Source organism: Aureobasidium pullulans (genome assembly GCF_000721785.1).
Source record: "Aureobasidium pullulans EXF-150 unplaced genomic scaffold scaffold_5, whole genome shotgun sequence".
Taxonomy (NCBI): domain Eukaryota; kingdom Fungi; phylum Ascomycota; class Dothideomycetes; order Dothideales; family Saccotheciaceae; genus Aureobasidium; species Aureobasidium pullulans.
This window is the reverse complement of record NW_021941025.1, coordinates 405132-425902: the sequence shown is the minus strand read 5'-3', so window position 1 is coordinate 425902 and position 20771 is coordinate 405132. Positions and strand designations below refer to the sequence as shown.

General features: G+C 49.3%; 12 protein-coding genes across 12 annotated transcripts; 7 read left to right on the top strand and 5 right to left on the bottom strand.

Annotated features, from left to right (window-relative positions):
- The first annotated feature begins 80 nt into the window (after nucleotides 1-80).
- Nucleotides 81-1516, top strand: M438DRAFT_292842 (PQ-loop-domain-containing protein). Its single transcript, XM_029901795.1, has 3 exons — nucleotides 81-270; nucleotides 340-491; nucleotides 546-1516. The coding sequence occupies exons 1-3, from the start codon at nucleotides 198-200 to the stop codon at nucleotides 1377-1379; spliced, it is 1059 nt and encodes a 352-aa protein (XP_029762579.1). The 5' UTR covers nucleotides 81-197; the 3' UTR covers nucleotides 1380-1516.
- A 91-nt stretch (nucleotides 1517-1607) lies between these two features.
- On the bottom strand, nucleotides 1608-2315 carry M438DRAFT_363583 (uncharacterized protein; the record flags this gene model as incomplete). Its single annotated transcript, XM_029907655.1, has 2 exons — nucleotides 1875-2315; nucleotides 1608-1801 (listed from the first exon to the last, which is right to left on the bottom strand). The coding sequence occupies exons 1-2, from the start codon at nucleotides 2269-2271 to the stop codon at nucleotides 1608-1610; spliced, it is 591 nt and encodes a 196-aa protein (XP_029762578.1). The 5' UTR covers nucleotides 2272-2315.
- A 500-nt stretch (nucleotides 2316-2815) lies between these two features.
- M438DRAFT_333297 (uncharacterized protein) lies at nucleotides 2816-3619 on the top strand (the record flags this gene model as incomplete). Its single annotated transcript, XM_029903591.1, has 1 exon — nucleotides 2816-3619. The coding sequence occupies one exon, from the start codon at nucleotides 2816-2818 to the stop codon at nucleotides 3617-3619; it is 804 nt and encodes a 267-aa protein (XP_029762577.1).
- Nucleotides 3450-5037, bottom strand: M438DRAFT_390047 (uncharacterized protein). Its single transcript, XM_029909049.1, has 2 exons — nucleotides 4721-5037; nucleotides 3450-4669 (listed from the first exon to the last, which is right to left on the bottom strand). Exon 2 carries the CDS (start codon nucleotides 4653-4655, stop codon nucleotides 3720-3722), a length of 936 nt encoding a protein of 311 aa, XP_029762576.1. The 5' UTR covers nucleotides 4656-4669; nucleotides 4721-5037; the 3' UTR covers nucleotides 3450-3719.
- A 1241-nt stretch (nucleotides 5038-6278) lies between these two features.
- M438DRAFT_363582 (GDSL lipase/acylhydrolase family protein) lies at nucleotides 6279-7594 on the top strand. The gene is made up of 2 exons (XM_029907654.1): nucleotides 6279-7207; nucleotides 7275-7594. Exons 1-2 carry the CDS (start codon nucleotides 6341-6343, stop codon nucleotides 7509-7511), a joined length of 1104 nt encoding a protein of 367 aa, XP_029762575.1. The 5' UTR covers nucleotides 6279-6340; the 3' UTR covers nucleotides 7512-7594.
- A 983-nt stretch (nucleotides 7595-8577) lies between these two features.
- On the bottom strand, nucleotides 8578-9039 carry M438DRAFT_353521 (uncharacterized protein; the record flags this gene model as incomplete). Its single annotated transcript, XM_029906877.1, has 1 exon — nucleotides 8578-9039. The coding sequence occupies one exon, from the start codon at nucleotides 9037-9039 to the stop codon at nucleotides 8578-8580; it is 462 nt and encodes a 153-aa protein (XP_029762574.1).
- A 631-nt stretch (nucleotides 9040-9670) lies between these two features.
- Nucleotides 9671-10977, bottom strand: M438DRAFT_269594 (Formyltransferase; the record flags this gene model as incomplete). Its single annotated transcript, XM_029900334.1, has 3 exons — nucleotides 9671-10397; nucleotides 10454-10655; nucleotides 10707-10977. The coding sequence occupies 3 exons, from the start codon at nucleotides 10975-10977 to the stop codon at nucleotides 9671-9673; spliced, it is 1200 nt and encodes a 399-aa protein (XP_029762573.1).
- Nucleotides 10978-11180: 203 nt separating this feature from the next.
- M438DRAFT_343844 (uncharacterized protein) lies at nucleotides 11181-11985 on the top strand. Its single transcript, XM_029905079.1, has 3 exons — nucleotides 11181-11302; nucleotides 11394-11468; nucleotides 11604-11985. The coding sequence occupies exons 1-3, from the start codon at nucleotides 11207-11209 to the stop codon at nucleotides 11808-11810; spliced, it is 378 nt and encodes a 125-aa protein (XP_029762572.1). The 5' UTR covers nucleotides 11181-11206; the 3' UTR covers nucleotides 11811-11985.
- On the top strand, nucleotides 11749-12740 carry M438DRAFT_175387 (uncharacterized protein). The gene is made up of 2 exons (XM_029899157.1): nucleotides 11749-12168; nucleotides 12260-12740. Exons 1-2 carry the CDS (start codon nucleotides 11918-11920, stop codon nucleotides 12480-12482), a joined length of 474 nt encoding a protein of 157 aa, XP_029762571.1. The 5' UTR covers nucleotides 11749-11917; the 3' UTR covers nucleotides 12483-12740.
- Nucleotides 12612-15665, top strand: M438DRAFT_175320 (uncharacterized protein). Its single transcript, XM_029899156.1, has 2 exons — nucleotides 12612-13639; nucleotides 13688-15665. Exons 1-2 carry the CDS (start codon nucleotides 12998-13000, stop codon nucleotides 15323-15325), a joined length of 2280 nt encoding a protein of 759 aa, XP_029762570.1. The 5' UTR covers nucleotides 12612-12997; the 3' UTR covers nucleotides 15326-15665.
- Nucleotides 15666-15835: 170 nt separating this feature from the next.
- M438DRAFT_343842 (major facilitator superfamily transporter) lies at nucleotides 15836-17560 on the bottom strand. The gene is made up of 3 exons (XM_029905078.1): nucleotides 17423-17560; nucleotides 16305-17362; nucleotides 15836-16219 (listed from the first exon to the last, which is right to left on the bottom strand). Exons 1-3 carry the CDS (start codon nucleotides 17542-17544, stop codon nucleotides 15990-15992), a joined length of 1410 nt encoding a protein of 469 aa, XP_029762569.1. The 5' UTR covers nucleotides 17545-17560; the 3' UTR covers nucleotides 15836-15989.
- A 614-nt stretch (nucleotides 17561-18174) lies between these two features.
- Nucleotides 18175-20493, top strand: M438DRAFT_175303 (uncharacterized protein). Its single transcript, XM_029899155.1, has 6 exons — nucleotides 18175-18251; nucleotides 18313-18706; nucleotides 18759-19394; nucleotides 19445-19855; nucleotides 19906-20195; nucleotides 20250-20493. Exons 2-6 carry the CDS (start codon nucleotides 18591-18593, stop codon nucleotides 20324-20326), a joined length of 1530 nt encoding a protein of 509 aa, XP_029762568.1. The 5' UTR covers nucleotides 18175-18251; nucleotides 18313-18590; the 3' UTR covers nucleotides 20327-20493.
- Nucleotides 20494-20771: the final 278 nt, after the last annotated feature.

Below are 20771 nucleotides of genomic sequence, written 5' to 3'. Positions count from 1 at the left end.
TGTGCAAGGGCACAAACATCGTCATTTTTGTGACTCAAGACCTTGGAGCCGCGAAAGAGAATTCCCCACGACCAACCACACGGCCGGCATTGGACTTTGACTCGCTAAACATCACCACCTGACATCGCTAACAGTAAAGTTCGCTCTTTGCTGTGTACCTATCAATTCTATAGGAGCATATCGACAAATCCGCAGCCATGTTCCCGCCATCGGCAGGGTACAACCTCGATATCGAGGCCATCAGCGGCATTATGGGTTCCATCTCAATTGGTGAGTGCTGCTATATTCGGCAATTGGCCTTGTTGTGATATTTGAACCTAATCACTAACACAATAATAGCCTGCTGGGTCGTCGTGTTCTCGCCTCAAATCATTGAAAATTTCAGACGTAGCAGCGCTGAAGGTCTGAGCATAGAATTTGTGATCATATGGTTGCTTGGAGATTTCGCCAATATCATTGGTGCTGTCATGCAAAGAGTTCTTCCTACAATGGTGAGTTATGAGCTTTCCTTGTGCCTGATTGAATCAAAAACTTACGTCAAACAGATCATCCTGGCCATTTACTACACATTCGCGGATATCGTATTGCTGGCTCAATGCTTCTACTACCGCGGATTCCACTTCAGAGATCCCAAGCCTGTTAAGCCTTCGGATGTGGAAGAAGAGACTCCCACCGAGCGCTCCGGACTTCTGTCGACCAACGGTAACGGCACCAATGAGCTTCCTCGCACTCGCTCAGCATCGTCTTTCGGCGAGCGCTTCGTCAGCGATGGTGTTCACATGTCTCCTGCCAACCCCATGCATCCCACTCCCAAGGTGCAGAAGCCGAGATCCGCCAAGCGCACAATCATGCAGAAGCTGCTGTTCAACTTGACCTGCATTGTCCTCGTTGTTGCAGCTGGTATTGCTGGCTACTACCTGAGTCCTTCTTCCAACAATGCTGGCGAGACCGAGGAGCAGCAAAACGACAGTCTGCACTTCAACATTGTTGGTCAGGTCTTCGGCTACTTGTGTGCTGTGCTCTACCTTGGCAGCCGTGTCCCTCAACTCCTCCTCAACTACCGCCGCAAGAGCACTGAGGGTCTTAACGCTCTCTTCTTCCTTTTCGCCTGCATTGGTAACTTGACCTACGTTCTCAGTATTTTCGCTTTCAACCCCATCTGCCACCACGACAAGCACGGACAGAAGTGCAGACCCGGCGAGGCCAGCGCAATCTACGGCAGATATATCTTGGTCAACCTCAGCTGGTTGCTCGGCAGCTTGGGCACGCTTTTCTTGGATTTCGGCGTGTTCGCACAATTTTTCATCTACAGAAACATGGACGAGGATGAGGAAGATTTCGAAGACGTCATCGAGGACAGAGGAAGATCTATTGATTAGGGATATGACCATTTGGATTGGGCCAAAAAAGGGAGAAGGAAAAGGAGGAACGGATCATGAGATTTGATATGAACACGCGTGTATAGTAAGTAGACATCAAAATTTGATTGGTTGCAATTTTGACAACCTGACCAAACAACTCATCGAGATCTTGTGCCATTCAACAGGTCTTTGCAGGCTTATAGATCCTTACAGGCCTGTACATCCCGACCTTTGCCATAAGTACATCTATGGAGAAGCTGGCCGACCAGCGTTGGACGCACTTATCGCAATGTCGGTTCGAAAGACATACCGTGCAATTCCGAACACTTCGTCGAAATGCCTTCTCCGTCGATAGACTTCTTCCGAGTCTCTTCGCCAGCAATCGAGGAAACCATCCAGTATCCTCACACGTATCATACCGAGACTCAACATAGTATGGTCTGACTTGATTGCAATAGTCAACGACAAGATTGATCAGTGTTCTATCCCCTATAACACGAACGTCATACAAACTGACGATCGGCTCGAAAAGATCAACACATGCATCATCAACGCTCTTTTCGTCCAGCCTCTTCCAAACGATATCCGTTACTCTCTTACTCAGAGATGTAATCTGATACTCATCTGCAATCAGATAAATCTTCAACAACTCTTGTGAGGGTTTTGCTTGAAACTCTGCATCGTTGTGGGGGCCGTAGATGTGTTTGATCATCGTATACACTGTTTCGGGCTCGTGGTCTTCAATGCCGTATTCGGTGACATCTGCGAAGCCGCCGAGGAAGGCGGCTTTGAAGACTAGTGATTGTTGACTCAAGATGCGCTTGTGGGCGTATATGACCTCTCCGTTGTCAAGTCGCAGTGTCATGTCCGAGGGTCCCGGATGGGTCTCAGAGGGAGCGTTCAACATCATGGCTTTGGTGTAGGAGTTTCTTCAGTGCTCGAGGAAAATCTGGTCGTAGGTCGCTGCTGCCTTTTTTTATTCGCGACTTCTGAAGTCAGGATTTTGCTTACAAGTTACAGCAAGTTTCTGTGGGCGATGACTGTCGTCGGACGCATGACGCCGAGGAAAGTGTGCCACATGGAAGACAATGTTCAACATGATTCCTGGATGCTGTCTTCAGAAGCAAATGAAACCGGAAATAAGCAGTACGATCAATTGTGTAGTCTACGCGATGGGGATGCTTTCTGGGGGATTACAGCACTGCCAAATGCATCTTGCCGCAAACCAGCAAGAATGAGCATCAAGAAGGTTGTCAAAGCTTCGATGGACCCCCAATGGACCTTGTCAGATATTTGGACTGCATCAAAAATGACCAAAAGCGTGAATGTTTGAGCAAGTTGCTCACGCAAAGTTTTCTGACCAATTTCCCAGGTTTTGGCTCACTATAAATACTGGCAACTTGGCTCTCCGCGCCTGCCTCATCGAGTTACAAGAATTTCACCCATCAGCAAAAATGACGGATTACAAAGACGCCATCTTACGAGCTTACGAGCAGGCATGCGACAAACCAGACACTATGACTTGGGGCGACCTCATACTTAAGACGGGATCAAAGCCCGATCAGAAGATTCGAGTGATGAAGTTCGTGCTGGAGTTGTCGTCGCCTGTATTCCTTGCAGCTTTCAAGGAGAACAACTTTTCGAATGCCGCCAGCCTCGAGTACGTGATTACTGGATACTCGGAGACCGTGGTCAAATCCGCCATCAGACGTCTGAATGGATATGCTCTTGACGATATTGAGAACTTCGACGCCGAAGCAATCGAATTTTACATGGAGATCTATCTCTTTGCGAACGAGTATCAGCTGACTTCAGTCAAACGAGATATTATTGAGCGCTTGATATTCTGGATGTCTCATCTCTGGCACAACGACGGAAGCCCACTGGTGAAACACAAGGAGGATGAAAACTATCGCCACAGACCTCTTTTCGAGCAACTATTTGAGAGTATCATCACGCTTTACGACTCGAACGCGTTGTATGACTTGGACACCAGCTACAAGGACAGTCTTCTCATCAGCACGGCACGGTTCTGTGATAAGAAAAAGCCCGGATACGTGGCAGAGAAATGCAAGTCCGCGGATGAGAAGTACAGCGAGATGACAATGCATATTTCCGCCTATCGAGAAGAATTTCGGGAGCCTTGTTATCTATACAAGCGCTGTTCTTGTTATGATGGGTGTCACTGCGTATTCGGCACCACAGAGATGATAAAGGCAACTGCAGCACGCCAGTTGACACCGCTAGTATACCAATAGCGATCTCGTCGTCGTTACAAAGCTGGGACATCGAAATTGCGACCTTTTACAATCCAGTAGTCCGTACAGAGTAGAGCAGCAATGGGAGCGAGAAAGATAGCTAGCCCCGACATGAAGGTGAGAAGGGAACTCGCGGAATAAACGATTTTCCAGGTACCATGATCCAGCATGACGTAAAGGTGGTGAGAATAACGCCTCGGCGCATGTTGATGTGTTTTGGGAAAAGGCTGATCAGGTCATTCGAGCATGAGATGACGCTGGCAGACAAGTTCGTGCCAATCTGCGCGACGACCCAGCAGAAGCCGACGAAGAAAGCTCCACATCGACCACCAGGGCCGTCCCATTGCGCAGCCAGCTCCAATGGAGACCATATATACTCCCCATACACGACCTTGGCACAGGAAGTGCTGATGACTCCGAACATAGACATCAAGAGGTTGATTACAGGCAGGAAGAGTGCCTGCCAATATACACCTCTGCTTGAATGCATGTACCTAGTGAAGTCAGGGATATTGGTCGCCATGGTAGCCCAACCTCCACATTGAGATGAGAAGTTGTTGAGAATAATCCAAGAGCGGGCTGAGCCGGAGGTGGTATACTCTTGATTCCAGATATCGCCCACGCCTCCTGCCTTTCGCACCATCACAACAACAGTGGCGATGCTGACGACTGGAACGATCAAAGTCTTGAAAGCGAGGAAGTACTTGAGTTTGTGAGGAGGCGTCAACAAGATTGGAAACTGAACGCAGAAGAAGACGAAATGAGCTATCAATTCGTTAGACGTGATGCCGGCGCTCTCGGGCAAGCGGTTGGGTATGTCCAAGAAGCCTGGCCAGATAGCTCGGATGATTTGGAACATAGCGGTACTTCCGGTCCATGACTGGATGGCATGCCAGAACAATGCAGTTGCCATTCGCGTGACAACTGCAAAGCGCGAGAGGTAATAGCCGAATGACGCTCTGGCGACAATCGGATAGGGAATGTGATAGTGAGCGCCGATAGTACCGTTGAGCATAAGCGGGATTGCATCGACCATGCCTCCGGTGATTCCTATCCAGGTTAGCCATAGATTCAATACGATCTAGAGTGTATCCAACACACATAAATATATCGCTTCCCGCCATGTCAGACCGGCAGCGATAATAGCGCTTGGCCCTTCCCAGCCTTGAGCGTTGAGAGCATCACTGCACCAAAATCCCAAGAGTGATCAAGAGCCCCAAGTTCTTCTCTCGAGAGGCGTGACATCGGAGTCAATATTCGACCAAGTACCCTCATTCGCAAAAGATGTCGCTTGCCTTTCTAGGACCCAACCGTCTAGATGAGCTTTCGTTCTTAGATTGACGACTGTACGGCGCTTGGCGGTAGAAAGTGTCGCTTGAATATCTATCGCCATCGTTCTGGAAGGAGCGGTGCTATGAAAGAATAGATTGGTTTGATCTGTCTCAGCATCGCCCATGTTGTATTTATCAAACCCCGCGAAGGCGCTTCGGGCAACTCTATCATGTTCCTATCTGCAGATGTTGTCGTTAGCGTTATCGCGATTACGATGATTGTATGAGATTTCTAAGCAAAATGGTGAAGATGGGAAAGTGGTCGGGTCGATTAGCCATATCTGTCATGCAAGACCGCACATCGTTGACTTATCTGGATTCTAGCTTGCCCGCACGTTAGATAACATCGACACCACGCCTTGTATATAAGAAGTGACCCTACAGGTTTTTACAATGCTTCATGTCCGCCATAGCTATCACATACAAACCTCAGTCGGATCCTGTACAAAATGACATTTTTTCTCCTTTGCTTTCTGGTCGAAATTGACCCTTGCTGCAGAGCAGACGCCCTTTACAAGGCCTAACATCTGTCGCTTCACGCTTGCCATACCACAACACAAACTCCTCGTGCATGCACTCCGGTTCTGTAGACGTGCGGGCGTGAGCAAGCGCCCCCCACGAAACCTAACATCTCCCGCTCCAGGCTCTACGACAAACCCTTCGTACATCCGTTCCGTTTGTTTTGACATGCGAGCGTGAGAGTCGGACCCGCTAGCAGAAAATGATCTTGGTGACCCGATGCGGCCATACGCATGCTACAAGCGTGGAAAGACCCGGAGGAAGACAAGACCGGTAGGCACGCAAGGGGATGGTCTGATGAGTCCTGATGATAGGCTGATTGGGAAAGAGAAGGAGTATGAGCGAGTTGGGTTGGGTTTTATAGGTGGTGGAAGGGAAGGTTTGGGTTTGGGTTTCACTGTCTTGCAGAATCGAATTGCGCATAATCGTAGCGATATCTTGAAGGTCTACGGAGTACTCGTAACTTACATGCCGAAGAGGAAAGGTTTGTCTGCATCCCCGAAGATTCTCCGTCCAGCCACCTCTGAACGTTTAGGCTAAATTCTTCCACCCATGCTTCCATGTTTCCATCCCGCGATGATGATGCAGATCTCGAGTGGAGAAATCGCGGGGATCGTGACATCTCGACTTCTTTTCCCGTGCCCTTGGTCGAACAAAGCTTGAATGGCAGGCATACTTCCTGCCGCGTGCGAAAGCGAGGGCTGGCAGAACTAGTGGAAGTGTGCAGTTCTCATGCCGGTGCCGTAACCGAGACAGGCTGTACGATACTTCTCATAGGCTCTTGTAGATGGACTTGGAGAGGTATAAGAAGGTAGGGTCGTTCTTTCCCTCCCAGTAAGTTTCTGTCAATAATCTCTGAGATTTACACATCATGCCTACCTTTTCACTATCAGCATTGCTAGCCTTGTCCTCAGTGGCATCAGCATGGCCACACTTTGGTCCTCCTAATCCTCCTCTTCACCCGCTACCTAAGTCATCAGCTTGGAACTTGAAGAAATTCACTAGCTTGGTCGCTTTCGGAGACAGCTACACTGACGATTCTCGTCTTGGATACTTTGGCTCTCATAACGGCAGCGCACCTCCAGTCGGATGGATCAGCCCAGCAAACTACCACTCTGCAGATGGTGGTCGTCCTTGGCCTCAATACGTGGCTCAATACTCCGGTGCTAACATCTACAATTACGCTGTATCGGGAGCAGTCTGCAGCAACAATATCACTCCTCGCACATTCTCCAGCATCAATGCCCTTTTCCCTGACATTGACGGCTACGAACTCCCTGCCTACCTTGCTGACAGCAAATACGTCTATCCTAATGGCACAAAAGCATTGAACGTGCCTGTGGACTCGACTGTCTACTCCATCTTTATCGGCACCAACGACCTCGGCAACTACGCCTTCATCGACGACAGTCAAGTCGCCAACAAGACCATCCCCGACTACATCGACTGCGTATACACTCAATTCTCCCGCCTTTACGCTTCCGGCGCCAGATATTTCGTCCTTCAGAATGTTTCTCCGCTGCAATTGAGTCCTCAGTATGGTTTGCCATCTAAGGGTGGCTTGAACGCTACCCAGTACTGGCCCGAGAAGCCGGCGAACACGACAGAAGTTTCTGGCAGAATGTTGGAGACTGTCACGACGGTCAACGATGTGTTCAAGTATCGCACGCCATTCGAGATCTTGGTGAACAAGAAGTTCCCCGGTGCTCACTTTGCTCTGATGGATATGTACGGTTTGGTAAGTTCTTTTCCTACTCTCTCTTTCTACATCTTGTGAAGAAGGAAAGCTAACATGGCAATTGCAGATTACCGATATGTACAACAACCCTTCGCAATATCTCAACGGCACGAACCCCACTGTCACCGGCTATGTCAACCACTGCACCACAGCTGGAACTAACTGCGTTGCTGCTTCCAACCCTGATTCGTACCTTTGGTACGATCCTTTGCACCCCAGCGAGCAGGCCGATCGTGGCTTTGCTAAAGCTTTCATTGATGTGGTCAATGGAAACAGCAAGTGGGCCACTTACTACTCTGGTTAGAGTCGGTATATAACTACCCACAAAGATTTTTGTTATGCGAAGCCACATTATGCAATGTTGATATGAATGCACAATGAACACGGTGTCCTCTCATACGTCTTCCACAATGCCAGATCAGGCTCCACATATCTGTAAAAATGCAAGAAGGGTTTGGTCAAGATCAAATCCGCTAATGAGAGTCTTCTTAGTCTAATTTCTCAGCGGACAGTTGCGATTAATTAAAAACTTTTTGCCTTTTGATGGTAAATCATGCAGTATGACTGAGCAGAGAAAGAATCAAGATTTCCAGAGTCTAGCTTTCTCTGCCCTGACACGTTTCTCAGTTCAATCCATCCTAGAGCCCTTGTCACAATGCAGAATGGTTTTGCGCGGGACAAAAAGATACAATAAGCAGCTCTCCTCGTCTTTGAGTCCCTAGAAGTTAGCGGGATCTGGTGGGTTAAGATGATGCATTTGTCCATTGAATTTGCTTCATGGTCGAAAGCAGGGTGTCTGATTCTGTTTGAGCCCTGTCCTCTTTGTCCTTCGGTTTGATACTAGATGTAATGGGTTATTTGTTGTCTCGGATATCCAGCAATCTTCCCACATGCAGCTGTGACACTGAGTTCAACATCAGATGTGTGTCACATTGACCAGCCAACAATGAAAAGGGGTCGGATGGCAGAAAAGGATGCGGGTCTGATGTCTTGTGCTCTCATGTATAGTGAACTCGTGGGTCCATCAGCCCGTACAGTGCTGCTTTGACCCTCGACCTGCTAGAAGACATTGGAAGCGTTGTCGCGAGACAATCTTGAGCATTGGGCGCGAGAGAAACTAACATATGACCACTTCTCTGACTTGGCTTTTCCAAACCAAACACACCAGGTCGTTTACACTCCTATAATCACATTCGCTCACCATTATGAACAACCATACACACCGTCCACTTGGTGCCGGTCATGATCATCTATCTGCGATGCCAGCTGAGATCTTACACGAGATCTTCAAGCACGTTCTCCAGACCTCGTCGCAACAGGTGCTCCCTAATCCCTTGTCGCAAATATCGTCAGAGATCGCATCGCATGTGTCAAATCTCCTTTTGAAGAACTGCACAATGCAGCTTGAGTGTCGCCATAAACATTCCCACCACTTCTGGGCCACCTCGCTGTACCGCTCGTCCGCAAAAAGTGACATCCTTCGTTCCCCTGACCTCCCTACCATCAAAGGCTCGAACGCGCGCTGGAGCAAGTTCCGCCAACTCTGGAAGCATGTCGAGATGCTCAAGGGGGTGGACTCCTTGTACATCAAACTCAACCATGCCGTGGCTTTCACCATCCTCCTTCATCGCAACCAACCGCCAACCATTACCTCTCACACCCGTCGTCGTCCAGGGTTTCAACCTGATCTGAGGCACTGGAAAGAGCCTGCACATTGCTCGGTCGAATGAGTCGAGCTCTTCATCGAGGATATGCACAATCAGTGCACCGAGTACCGGAGGCCCGGCACCCGCGTCGACGATGACCGTGATGTTCACGCTGGCGTCATGCATGAGATGGATCTACGTCAACCCTGGCCTGGCCATCCCGTCCTCCTGAGACAGATAGATCGATCTGTCGCCGTACCCAAGATCCTGAGTCTCGACCAGAGAGAGTCACTAAAACACACCTTCTATGGACAGAAGTGGGTAGAGGAAAGACGTTTCAGAAAAAATCGAGAAGTGCTCTACGAGTATCGCGCAGGGTGTTTCAAAGTTTGGGTTGGTGAACAGATGAGGGAAAAGGCAGAGGATTTTAAGAGATTGGTGAGAATGGAGGAGGGCCATGGGGCATATCACAGCAAAGCCCTAAGACGCCACTCGTTCTGAATGGCCTGGATAGGCGCTGGACACCTCATTCGAGAGCGCTAGGAGAGCGAGTGACATGACAGGCGAGGATGGTCGCTTCTTTGTTTCGCATGATGCAGGCGCTGCTCTGGGTTGTTGGATCGTGCAATTGAGACCACCGCTTATTCAAGCAAATCGAGATCAGGCAGCCACGTTGAGCATTGCAATCGTCTTTATCGAAACATCCGAACATGTGTTGTTTCTGAAACCACCTTGTGAATTCTTTGTCATGATTTGCCTGTGGGACAATGATCTGAGTCCAGACAAAGCAAACTCCGGCCGTGTAAAGTTGGCTCGACTAGCAACATGTCACAGGCATCGTTTGTCTCAGCTTTTCGTAGATGACACTCGCCTTCTGCTTGGGGCTTCCCTCGAGCGTGACTTCTGTCGGACTGACCCAGCCATCCTTGGTACGGAAGTAGATGCGCTTCTCTTTATCATGCTTGAAGGCCGAAATGGCGCCAGGGTCAAGAGGATGGTTGCCAATCCTGATGATGGGACCCTTCGCTTGAACCTGTTCCCAGCAAGCATCGGTCGTGTCTTCAAATCCATGAAATGTGATTCGCTTCGTGGGTGCGAGGCCTGTATCCAAAGCGAATAATCGGCCAAGCACGCGATTCCTGAGTAGGATCTCGGAGGAAGGCCAGCGGAAGTTGACATGACGGTCTTCTGGTATGATCTTCCGGGCATGACGAGGGTACTCGGCGGACCCGTCCATTTGTCCAAACAGATCGTTCTTTGTGTTCTTAAGACTTCGGCTCGCTGAGGGCGTGATGCTGGTGTCGGTAGCGAAGTTGCCGTTCATGATGTTATTGTAGAGCATGTCAGCGCCGAGAGGACCGATCCAGCCAAGAACCGAGTCTAGGGTAGCCGTCGCTTCATCTGGTATGGATAAGCCGGAAGAAGGAGTCTGGTCAATGATTCTACCCTGGTCGAAATGCTTGGGATGTAGCGTTTGTAGAGTGACTCCAGTTTTGCTCAATCGCCGTAGTAGTGTGTGATGTAGAGGTGCTGGACCAGGTAGGCTGGGCGAATGTCAGGATCACGAATAAGGTTGCATGTTGATTTAGTGCATATTTACTCGGGAAGCATCGAGGGGTGAACGTTGAGACCGCCATACTTTGCAGCGTTCAGAATGCGCGGTGGAACAAGCAAGCCAAAGGAAACTGCGACCACCATGTTGAAAGGTTGACCATCGGTTTGAGGAGGCGTCCAACCAGTGAACGTGTCTATCTGATGTACATTGAGGCCCAACTCAGTAGCAGCTACACTTTTGATTGGTACTACATAGACTGAGCATTTGGAAAAAGACATGCGATGTGGCAAGAACTTACCTTCACGAATCTGCTTCAGTCCTCTGCCAACACGCTTGTCTTTTCTACACACGACATCAATGGAAGCAACCTTTTCAGGATTTTCTTCTCTGATCTTGTTCAGTGCCTTCAGAGAATATATGCTAAACTCGTCAGCGCCGCAGAACAGGACCCGCAGAGGATCATGCTGAGGCTTGTCTGAAAGATAGCGCCTTGACGCTACACAAGATTGACGTGTGAAGTGCCCGCTTCTGGCAGCAAGTGATGCTACGACACTCACTCGCGACAACATTGTTGATAGCTGCTTAAGGTAGTATCCTTGTGGTCGTCAGTAATGGAGTTGGTCGCTGGGCGGAACATGTCAAGCCACATCCGGGAAGCGCACGTGATCGACTTCAGCGCCAAGGCTCGCTTGTGATTTCGCCAGCTTTGTGGGAAAAGTTTGCGAAACTCCATCTTCTGTGACGACCTGAAGAGCATCTCGACAAGCAACCGCCCTCTCGCCCAACGACGACGTAAAAATGTCCACCACCCAGAAGACCCAGAAGCCCAAGGCTGGCCGTTCCGCCATCGCCGATGTTGTCGCTCGCGAGTACACCATCCACCTGCACAAGCGTGTACGTTCAGTTTGATGAAGTCCATCAATGGCCGCTCTCCAACATGAGCTGGTATCGGACGGAAGACTGATTCCGGATTTTTCTAATATAGGTCCACGGTGTTTCCTTCAAGAAGCGCGCTCCCCGCGCCATCAAGGAGATCAAGGCTTTCGCTGAGAACGCCATGGTAAGTCGAAGACCCTCTTCCCTGTCTGCGATTGTGTCTTGTATACGCGCAGAGTTTTCCGAATGCGATGCGACTACCAACTCACTTGCGACGCCGCCTTTCCAACTCCAGAGGCTAACCACTTTTCACTTGCAGGGCACTCGCGACGTCCGCCTCGACCCCCAGCTGAACAAGAAGGTCTGGGAGTGCGGTATCAAGGGTGTTCCCTTCCGTCTCCGCGTCCGCATCTCGCGCAAGCGTAACGACGAGGAGGGCGCCAAGGAGAAGCTCTACTCCTACGTCCAGGCCGTCAACGTCAAGGACCCCAAGGGTCTCCAGACCACCGTTGTCGAGGACGCATAAGCCTATCGCCACGGCATGCTGGATTGAACTTGATTGTTTTCACAAAAGGGGGCGCTGGTCAATGGATTGGGAATGAACAACTGTTTTACATTTTTTACTGAGCTGGGATGCATCGGTTTACGGCCATAAACCATCGAGTCACGATATGGCGGGAAAAGCAAAGTACTTTTCTTGTTGCTTCAAAATACCACAACAAATCAGGAAAAACAGTTCGACCCTTCCTGCATAACTTTCCTCTTGTGAATTTCCATCTTGTCTTGAAAAGTCTGCAACGATTCGACTCACGACTTCTTCTTCGTCTATCTATATCCAACAAGTCCCTATTGTCCATGTCGCTGGCATCTCGTTTCCCAAGAATGTATGTTATGTATTTCGAGTCTTTCGTCGTTGGCGATGGCTGTCACCGCTGTATGACCTATGCTCACTGATTCATACTGACAGGCCGACAGCTCTGACATGAATTGGACAGTTTTAGTGCTCTTTGTATGCCTTCGGCCGAGTGTTGATTGTTGCGAGGTCAGATCGTCCCAGCTCGATTTCGGAACCGTCGATATAACGTTCACACATAAAGATCACAGCTGCATGATTCAGCAGTACGAGGGGTCTAGATACCTGGTTATTGGTAAATCAGCCGTTGCTATATGGCTGGACTCGTCCTTGCGAAATCACTGATTCATGGGTCACCTCTTTTAAGGTGAATTTTTAGGGTTGGACACAACGTCTACTGGTCGATGACAATTCTCCGAATTGTTGGTTTTTTGAATCAGAAAAGATGAATCATCCTAACCTATCTTTGAGATCTGTTTGCTGAAAAGACAAGTTGCTGCAACTTGCACGTTTGATGCAGGCTACCCACCCTCTGCTCATAACGATTCCACCAACGACTCCCGCGGCTTGGCGGTGAGACACTTACATGCCTCGCTGCTCCATCCCAGTCTTCTCCGAGTCAGAAGATCAACGAACTCGCTTTCGCAAGTAACGGACAGCTGTACTGCAACAGTTTTGATGGCGACAGGGCAACCACTAGTCGTCATGGTTCAAGCTTGTCGGCTCATAGAGCCCATGTCCTCTGTGTTATACCTTTCTGTTCGATATCATCCATTCAAACTTAACTTCCTACCAAGCGGTTCACATCCGGTCTCCGAAACTCTGATAATACACGCAATCGATCGTTTGGAGACTCCAGGATGTCCTCTGCCAATTCCATCTTGACACGCCTTGCAGAAGTAGAAGCTGAAAAGCACCTTCTCCAATCACAACTCTCTTCTGTTCGCAAGAATAGAAGTCCAGAGAGACCCAAGAGACAGACGGCGTTCCTCCAGAGCTCAAACAACGTCAAATCTCCGGCATCCACACTTGACAAAGTCACAGGCTGGCTCAATAATGACAAGCCTGCACAAAGATCATCGCACTCACCTCTATTGGACTTCTTCACACAACACGAGCGCTATCATGTGGTCTTTGACAACATCTATCAACGACTAGAGATCAAGGACATAGTTGCTGTGAGTCGAACCTGTAAAAGGCTATCGTCCTTTTACAGCAACATGTTGCCCTGCCGCTGGAACATAAATCGACGACTTGCACGATTCGTGAATGACCCAAAAGAGTTCAGGTCACGACTAGGACAAGCTGATGCCTTGATATCTGGAACGTTCGCTCTACTATTTTTCGCGCAGCTATACTGGCTAGACTCTGGACTCGATATCTACGTACGGCAAGGAGCCAAAGCAGACACATTGATTCGATATATTGGCGAAGACAAGAGCTATGAATTTGATCACAGTTATGGATGGTCAGACAACGATCAACATCGCACCCTCACCAAGGTAAGTCTTTGTGACTCTGTTTCAGAACTCCACGCTCACAAGACAAAGGTTCTCATCTTCCGAAGGACGGTACCGCCTGGATCACCACAAATCAGATTCCACCTGACTCGAACGCTACCCTTGCACAGCATCTTGACTGATTGCGCTTTCTCAACTGCTCACGTCAACATCATCACATGGAACAAGGCGTACTGCATGTTTCCGAACGTCACCTTCATCGATCGCCGCATGTACTTTCTACACAATCCGGATGAAGCTCTTGGACAAATCTTGAGCAAATACTCGGCCCATGGGTGGCGTACATCAGAATGGGTAGACTACGATCAGACTAAGGGGTGTAACAAGCCAGGGATACGAGAGAACTTTCGAAGAGTAGGCGATTCGTCTTCGTGGGTTATACCTCTTAACCTTCACAAAATACGGACACCTGAAAGTTCGGACTCGATACTAGAGAGTTGCACCTTCCAGATCTTCCCCGATTCGGGACCCCAAAAGTCACGGCATGCTGTCACAGGACTCAAGACTTTCAGCATAGGCGCACAGATCTTCTCATGCTGCATGCTAAAGCATAATTACACATTCCACACGCCAGATGCCAGCTGGAGCAGATTTCTTCGAGAAAACCTCAGTCGAATGATTATGCTCGAGATACTCAAGACTGGAGATGCTGATCTCATTGCCAGAACAAGGCAGCCAGACTTTATGCTCGGCGATCACAAGTGTTGTCCACTGCTACGCACGAGACCACGATTCCAAAGACCCGAAGGCTGGGAGTATGTTGACCACATGATACCTTCTTGGCTCGAAGAGTGGAAATCGGCTCGGAGAAATAGAACAGGCAGTATCGACCTGACGCCACATCCCTTGACTGTCATACGTTCGAAGAAGCAGCCATGCAATGTACCCCAAACATCGGATCTATCTTCGCCACCTCCCTTGCTTCCTCCACGCGCAAGAAGTATGACAACAAGCAGGTTGCCATCCAAGACAGTACCACCTCTGAGCTCGAGAAGTGACCACTTCCCTCTGTCGCTCAGAACGACTCAACAACCTCCCCCGAGGCTCCCTCGGTCATCGTTCAGTCACATGAACATGCCACAGACTATAACAACAAAGCTACCAGCTCTGAAGCCATCGCCACGCCGTGTTGTCTCCGCTCAAATTCAATCTTCAAAATCCGAATCCATGCTCTCTCACAAAAAGTCTGCTTCAACACTTTCTTTCAATACTCGACCTAGCCACATTCCAGCTCCTGGTAATGTACGACCGACTCTACACCCACTTTACAGGACTGTAACATCACCTCAGAATACAAACTCCAGTAGATCGTCTCAGACCACCACACCGGCGACATCGCCTCAGAAGCAAAAAGGCGACTACTTTTCACTCATACACAGACGACCTAAAGCTTCCATGCCTCCACCTCTCAATTTATCTCCGACCAAACTCGGCCCTCTGATGCCTGATCTCCTGACACCGCCCCCCGACATGCCACTTCCCGACGTCCCTAGCGAGCGTCAACCAAAAAGATCTCCTCTGCATTTCCCATCACATCTACCCTGGTCGCCCTTTGAAAAGAAGTCACGCGGACTACCCAGCAAATCTGGCTGGATAAGCGCTGCCTCATTGAGTTCCAGCTCGACCGGGCCCGAGAAGATGATTCCTGGAGAGATGAATTGGATCTGAGATATCTTGGTATTCTTTGCATTTGTTTTTCTACAACTATTTATTATACAAAGGCCTTTTTCATACACTACGCACAAACACTTTTCTATCTGAGTTTTCCATATCATCTGACCTTGGTTCATCTAAACTTCGCAATCTCTGCACCGATTCATCGTGTTTGGATTCACTATTTCCTCTCTGAACATGGTAGGTAGTTGTTTCCCTTGTGAGTCGGTGGTTCTTTCCTTGTTGGTCGGTGGTTACTTCTTTCTTTTAATTCGTCGGTTAGTCGGACGCTCCTTCTGTGTTGTTGGGTCGTTCCTTTCTTTCTCTTGAATGCTTCTCAGAATGTAAATTCCTCTCTTCCTGCTCCCTGGGACATGTCATTCGGTTTTCGATCACATCTGCCTCGAGGAGATGGGATAGGTGATACGATCAAGTCATCAGGAGGTGATGAGAAAGCACCAGCAGTAACAAAAGCCAAGAAAAACAACAAAGTATCCTTGTCAAGAAAACAACACACCAAAGAAAGCAACAGCAAGCCAACAATCTCACAAAAAAGGTGCATTATAATACAGAAGAATTAGTCATAAACACATAAAAAAGCCCCCAAAAAAAAACTTCCCCATGCTTTTTTTTCCCCCCTCTCCACTTGCTCTCAACATGATCTTCATGATTGTTATATCTAAACAAGATATCTATATTCCGGATTCAAATCTCCCATTTCCGTTTTTTCGTATTCGGTGAGACCGACGTCGGTGGCGGTTTTGTCTCGTTGGCGGTTTTGGGATATGCAGGCGAAGTAGTAGGCGATGCAGCTTACGATGCTCAAGCAGGTGAAGGCGATGCAGATGCTGTAGCCGGGTTTGTACAAGGGGGCGTCTTTTTTGAGGAAGGAGAAGACGGCGATGATGCCTGTGGTGTTGAGGTTAGTGAACATGTCCGGAGAGGATAGGAGAATTTGGAAGAGGAAATGGAGGAGGATGGAGTATGCACTTACCACCAATGTTGCCGAATGCCACTTGCCATGCTGATCCGACACTTCTGCGGTGATGTCCTCCCAGGTTCATGTTGAAGCAGCACACTATAATCGGCATGGCGGAATAACAACCCATGGCCACAAGGAAGAGGGCTGCGTATTCAAGAGGCCTGTTGTCATGTACAGAGAGCAAGATGGCGAATCCAGTGATGGCTACACAGATAGCGAAGATTGCATAACCCAGGCGATGGCGTGTCTTGTCGGAAATCCAGGCCAAAATCATGGCAAAGGCGAAAGCGGCCGCCCATGGGGGTACACTGTGCAACTGTGTCTGGATCTTGCTATAGCCATAGCCGTTGACAATAGACGGCGAGAAGTACGCGTACGAATACGCAGGCACAATCAGCCCGAAGTACATAAAGCCTCCGAGCCAGATTTTGTAGTCCTTGAAGACATTGGCGACATCTTTAGCGCCCATTTTGCGTTCCACGGCCGAGGCACCTTGTTCGCTGCGGAGACGGTTTGTGACGAAGTGCTTCTCCTCCGGGGTAAGCCAGTTACTGTCTTCGGGAAAGTCGGGAAGAACGAAGAAGAATGCTGCGCTGACGACACAGGTGAGGATGCCTTCGAGGATGAAAATCCATCTCCATCCTTGGTATCCAGCAATTCCGTCCATCTTTCCAATGGCTGCAGCAAGCAGACCAGCGAATGCACCAGCAAGAGTAGTGCTCGAGAAGAAGAAGCTGTATCTTCTCTGTGCTTCCGTTCTCAGGTACCAAGTGCCCAAGAGGTAGAAGCATCCGGGAAACATGCCAGCCTCGAAAAGTCCCAGGAAGAAACGTGTAGCGAGCAAGCCAGAATAATTTTGTACCACTCCTTGCAATGTTGTAGTGAGGCCGAACAGGAACATGCAGCCCGAGAGCCAGACATGTGGCTTAAACTTCTTGAGCAGAATATTGCTGGGGATCTCGAAAAGAATATACGGTACGAAGAAGATGACGAGGGCGGTGTTGTATTCGTCACCTTCGAGATGGAGGTCCTCGGACATGCCTGCGACATTGGCGTTCGCGATGTTGACTCTGTGAGCATATCTAGTCAGGATGTGTTTTCTATTTTCCCGAGGCCTAAGCGCGACTCACCTGTCCAAGAAGGCGAGCAAGTAAAGGATACACAAGAATGGTACGACGTGAAAATCAATCTTCGACACCAGCTTGCGCTCCGTTGTGTGTGGTGGGCAGACGAGTGCATCGTCGTATGACATGCCTCGTTCGCGGTCGTCAAATGAGGCTGGCGAGCCGCCATCAATGTCCTCTGATTTCATCGAGTCAGTCATCTTCGATGCGCGTGTCGCAATGGCGAAGATAGTCTTACTCTCTCGATAACCCATGCTGGGCAAGGCTTCTTTATATATTCAATGCTTTTCAAGAGTGAGGTAGGTCCGAAAGATCAACTCGGCCGTCGACGAAATGAGTAATCGCACCGCAAAGCAGTTACGTGCGATACAGCGACTCGAGCTTATAAAGATGGAAACAAAAAGGTGAGAGAGGAGATCAGCGAGATGTGGAAAGATGACTGTACTTGTGCCCTTTCCATTCTTCCGACACCGCGCATATGAATGCGAGGTCCTCCATCCTGCCACACAAATTTGATCGTTTGACCTAGCAAAACGACACATGCAGGCCTTCAACTCGCGTCTCTAATTCGTTCCCATCTTCCAATCCATCTCCCCGCAATAATGATCGACACAGACTGTATGGGGCTATCCTTGGCGATGACGGCGGAATCCTTCCGTAAAGGGTTGTAGCAGTCGCAAATTCACCACCGTGCACTACTCAGTCGGTAAAGCGCTAAAGCAGATCTCAACGACGTTGACGCTGTGTCTTTCTGCTGGGAAAAAGTCCTTTCATCAGTTCAAATGCTGCTTGTCTTGAGGACGGGCTCTGGCGGGCTCCGTCTCTGTATATTGATGTTGTACCGAAGGATTGGATGGTGGCTTCAAGAAGAGCGATGTTCGCTGACAAAATGATAGGTTGCGCCGATCTCGGCAAGTCCGTTCGTGTAACAACACCTTCCTATTTCTGCCTCGGCATTGTGCCTTCTTTGGGTTGTACAAGATACTCAGAGACGTTCACTCCATCGTCGAAGTTAGCTGTCAGCTGAATATTCGAATGCTATCACGTATAGCGGATATACTCCGCTCAACAACGTATCGGGCAGTGGGCACTGCACTAGTCTACATGCTTGGTAGCGGCGATTCTTGTAACCTTGGACGCTCTCTAATAATCACATAATACTCCCTGCTGCAAGATGAACACATCACAAAGAACAAGTCAGCAAGGGTCGGCCACTCGAGCCTGCCTACATTGCAAGAAGCGGAAGAGGCGATGTGACAAACAGCTCCCAACATGTTCGAGCTGCAAGTGGTATGTCATCTTCTCCGCAAGCTCTTCCACGATATGCTGAAGTGTTCTCGAGGTTGTTAGCCACTTGTCAGTATGAAATGCCTATCTCTTCCGCCTCAGACTTCGTAACTCTGGGTAGCTCTCGGAGTGGCCCGTCATCATTGCCTTGGGTGTACGGCGAGCCTAATCTGGTTGCGACTACAATTCACGATTATGCGACAAAGCTATTTGCATCAGTACAGCGACTTGATGCGATCCTGTTTGATTACTTCTCGCGTGTACACCAATGGATGCCGTTTATCTCGCGACAGCGGTTCTACGGACGACTGTCAAGACTTTCACATACACCTGATCATAGCTTTGTTCTCCTGATATGTTGCATGCACTTGATACTTTGTATTCCCCCACAGGTGGAGAAGAGCCCATCTCGGTCTGTCGAATATATGGAGGTCAAACGCCTACTCGCGCTGGCTGAATCTCAAGGACCACTGACGACTGATCTCGTACAATGCGACCTGATAGTGGCGCTGTATGAGATGAACCACGGTGCATTTGACGAATCATATATGTCGCTCGGGAAATGCACTCGGGTTGGTATTGTTCTCCGCTTGAACCAGTTGCAAGAACGGGAGCATGCGTCGCAAGACAGCTTGTATGTTATGTCAGAAGAGAAAAGAAGGACTTGGTGGTCAGTCATTATCCTTGAAAGGTATGAAGGCTCCCCCACTGTCTGCAGTATGCGTTCTAATGAAGTCCAAGAGTTCTGCGACTGCAAAGACCAGAATGGCCGACCGCTGTCAGGGATCCAAACTCGAACGATCTTTTACCAATGGACGACGCCGAATGGGATCAACTTCGTCCTGATGACTCCAGCGCATCGACTCAACATATGTCGCAGAATGGTTCTCTGGAAGAATATCCCAGGGCTATGTTATCACTTTCAACGCCTTCACAGGTTCGTGTAGGATACTTTGCGCGTCTGGCGCAAGTCTCACACCTTCTCGGTCTGGTCTTGAGGAACAAGTTCGATCCCACACCCGATGAAGCTTTTAATGCACAAGAGACTCAACAGTTACGACGAACCACAGCTGTTTTCGCGGAGCTTCTGCCAAAAGAAGCCACTGCTGCAGACTGCTCCCATTGTTGTGGCCCCATCGCAATATTGCAGAGGTACTTGGTATACTGGACCTGAAGACTGTAGCTTCCGCTGACGAGCGTAGTGCGCAGCTCATCCTGGAGCAGGCCCACATCAGGAATGACCTCTTTTCTGACTTCAACCTTGCTACCAAGGTCCTCTGCGCCGAGGTCATTCGGCTGGCTGAACAGCTGAACATAGAACTCGCTGAGACGCAAGCCGATCTTCTACGCCCTCTAGCCATCTATTCTGTCTACCAGGTTGCTCAGATCTATGTCCGACAGTATCGAAGAGATCCCAACCCCGACTATGAAAATGGTATTCATACTCTCTTAAAGACACTGGGCTTCTTTGAGCAACGGTGGAGAGTCGCAGGTGAGTTGTTCCGATACTTTCAGGCCTAGTGTATCGCAACTAACGTCCAAGTAGGCCTGTACAAGGCCGAGATCACGTCAGCAATCGATCTGCTCAACATGACCGTGTGCAGTGATACAAATGAGGGCTGAGGCCCATAGCAGCACTCCTGACCTACGCCACCAGTGCTGCGAATCTCTTCCTTTGGATCGTTGCCGTGTTGTTGCTGCGAGTGCTATTATTGGGGACTGACCAGCTTGATCCAATGGAAAACAAGATGAAAGACAACGAGGAATCCTGCATCTGAGTATGATCGAATTTGGGTTTACGTACCGACATAGATTCCATAAGCTCAATGCTTGGGATAATTTGTCATCTCGACATGGACTCGGTGGATTGCTTCTAAACTCCGTCACAGACACTCGGTCCACTCGAGGTTGTAACGAGATACTATCTTCAAGCAGCTATGAGTATATCCGCCTGTCATGCATGTTGCAATGCAAGGAGCGGAGCTTGGTCGAGACAGGGAGTGGACGCTAGAGCGGAGCGTGGAGAGGGCGCTATATAGAGCGGGACTTCAAGCGGACGCTAGAGCGG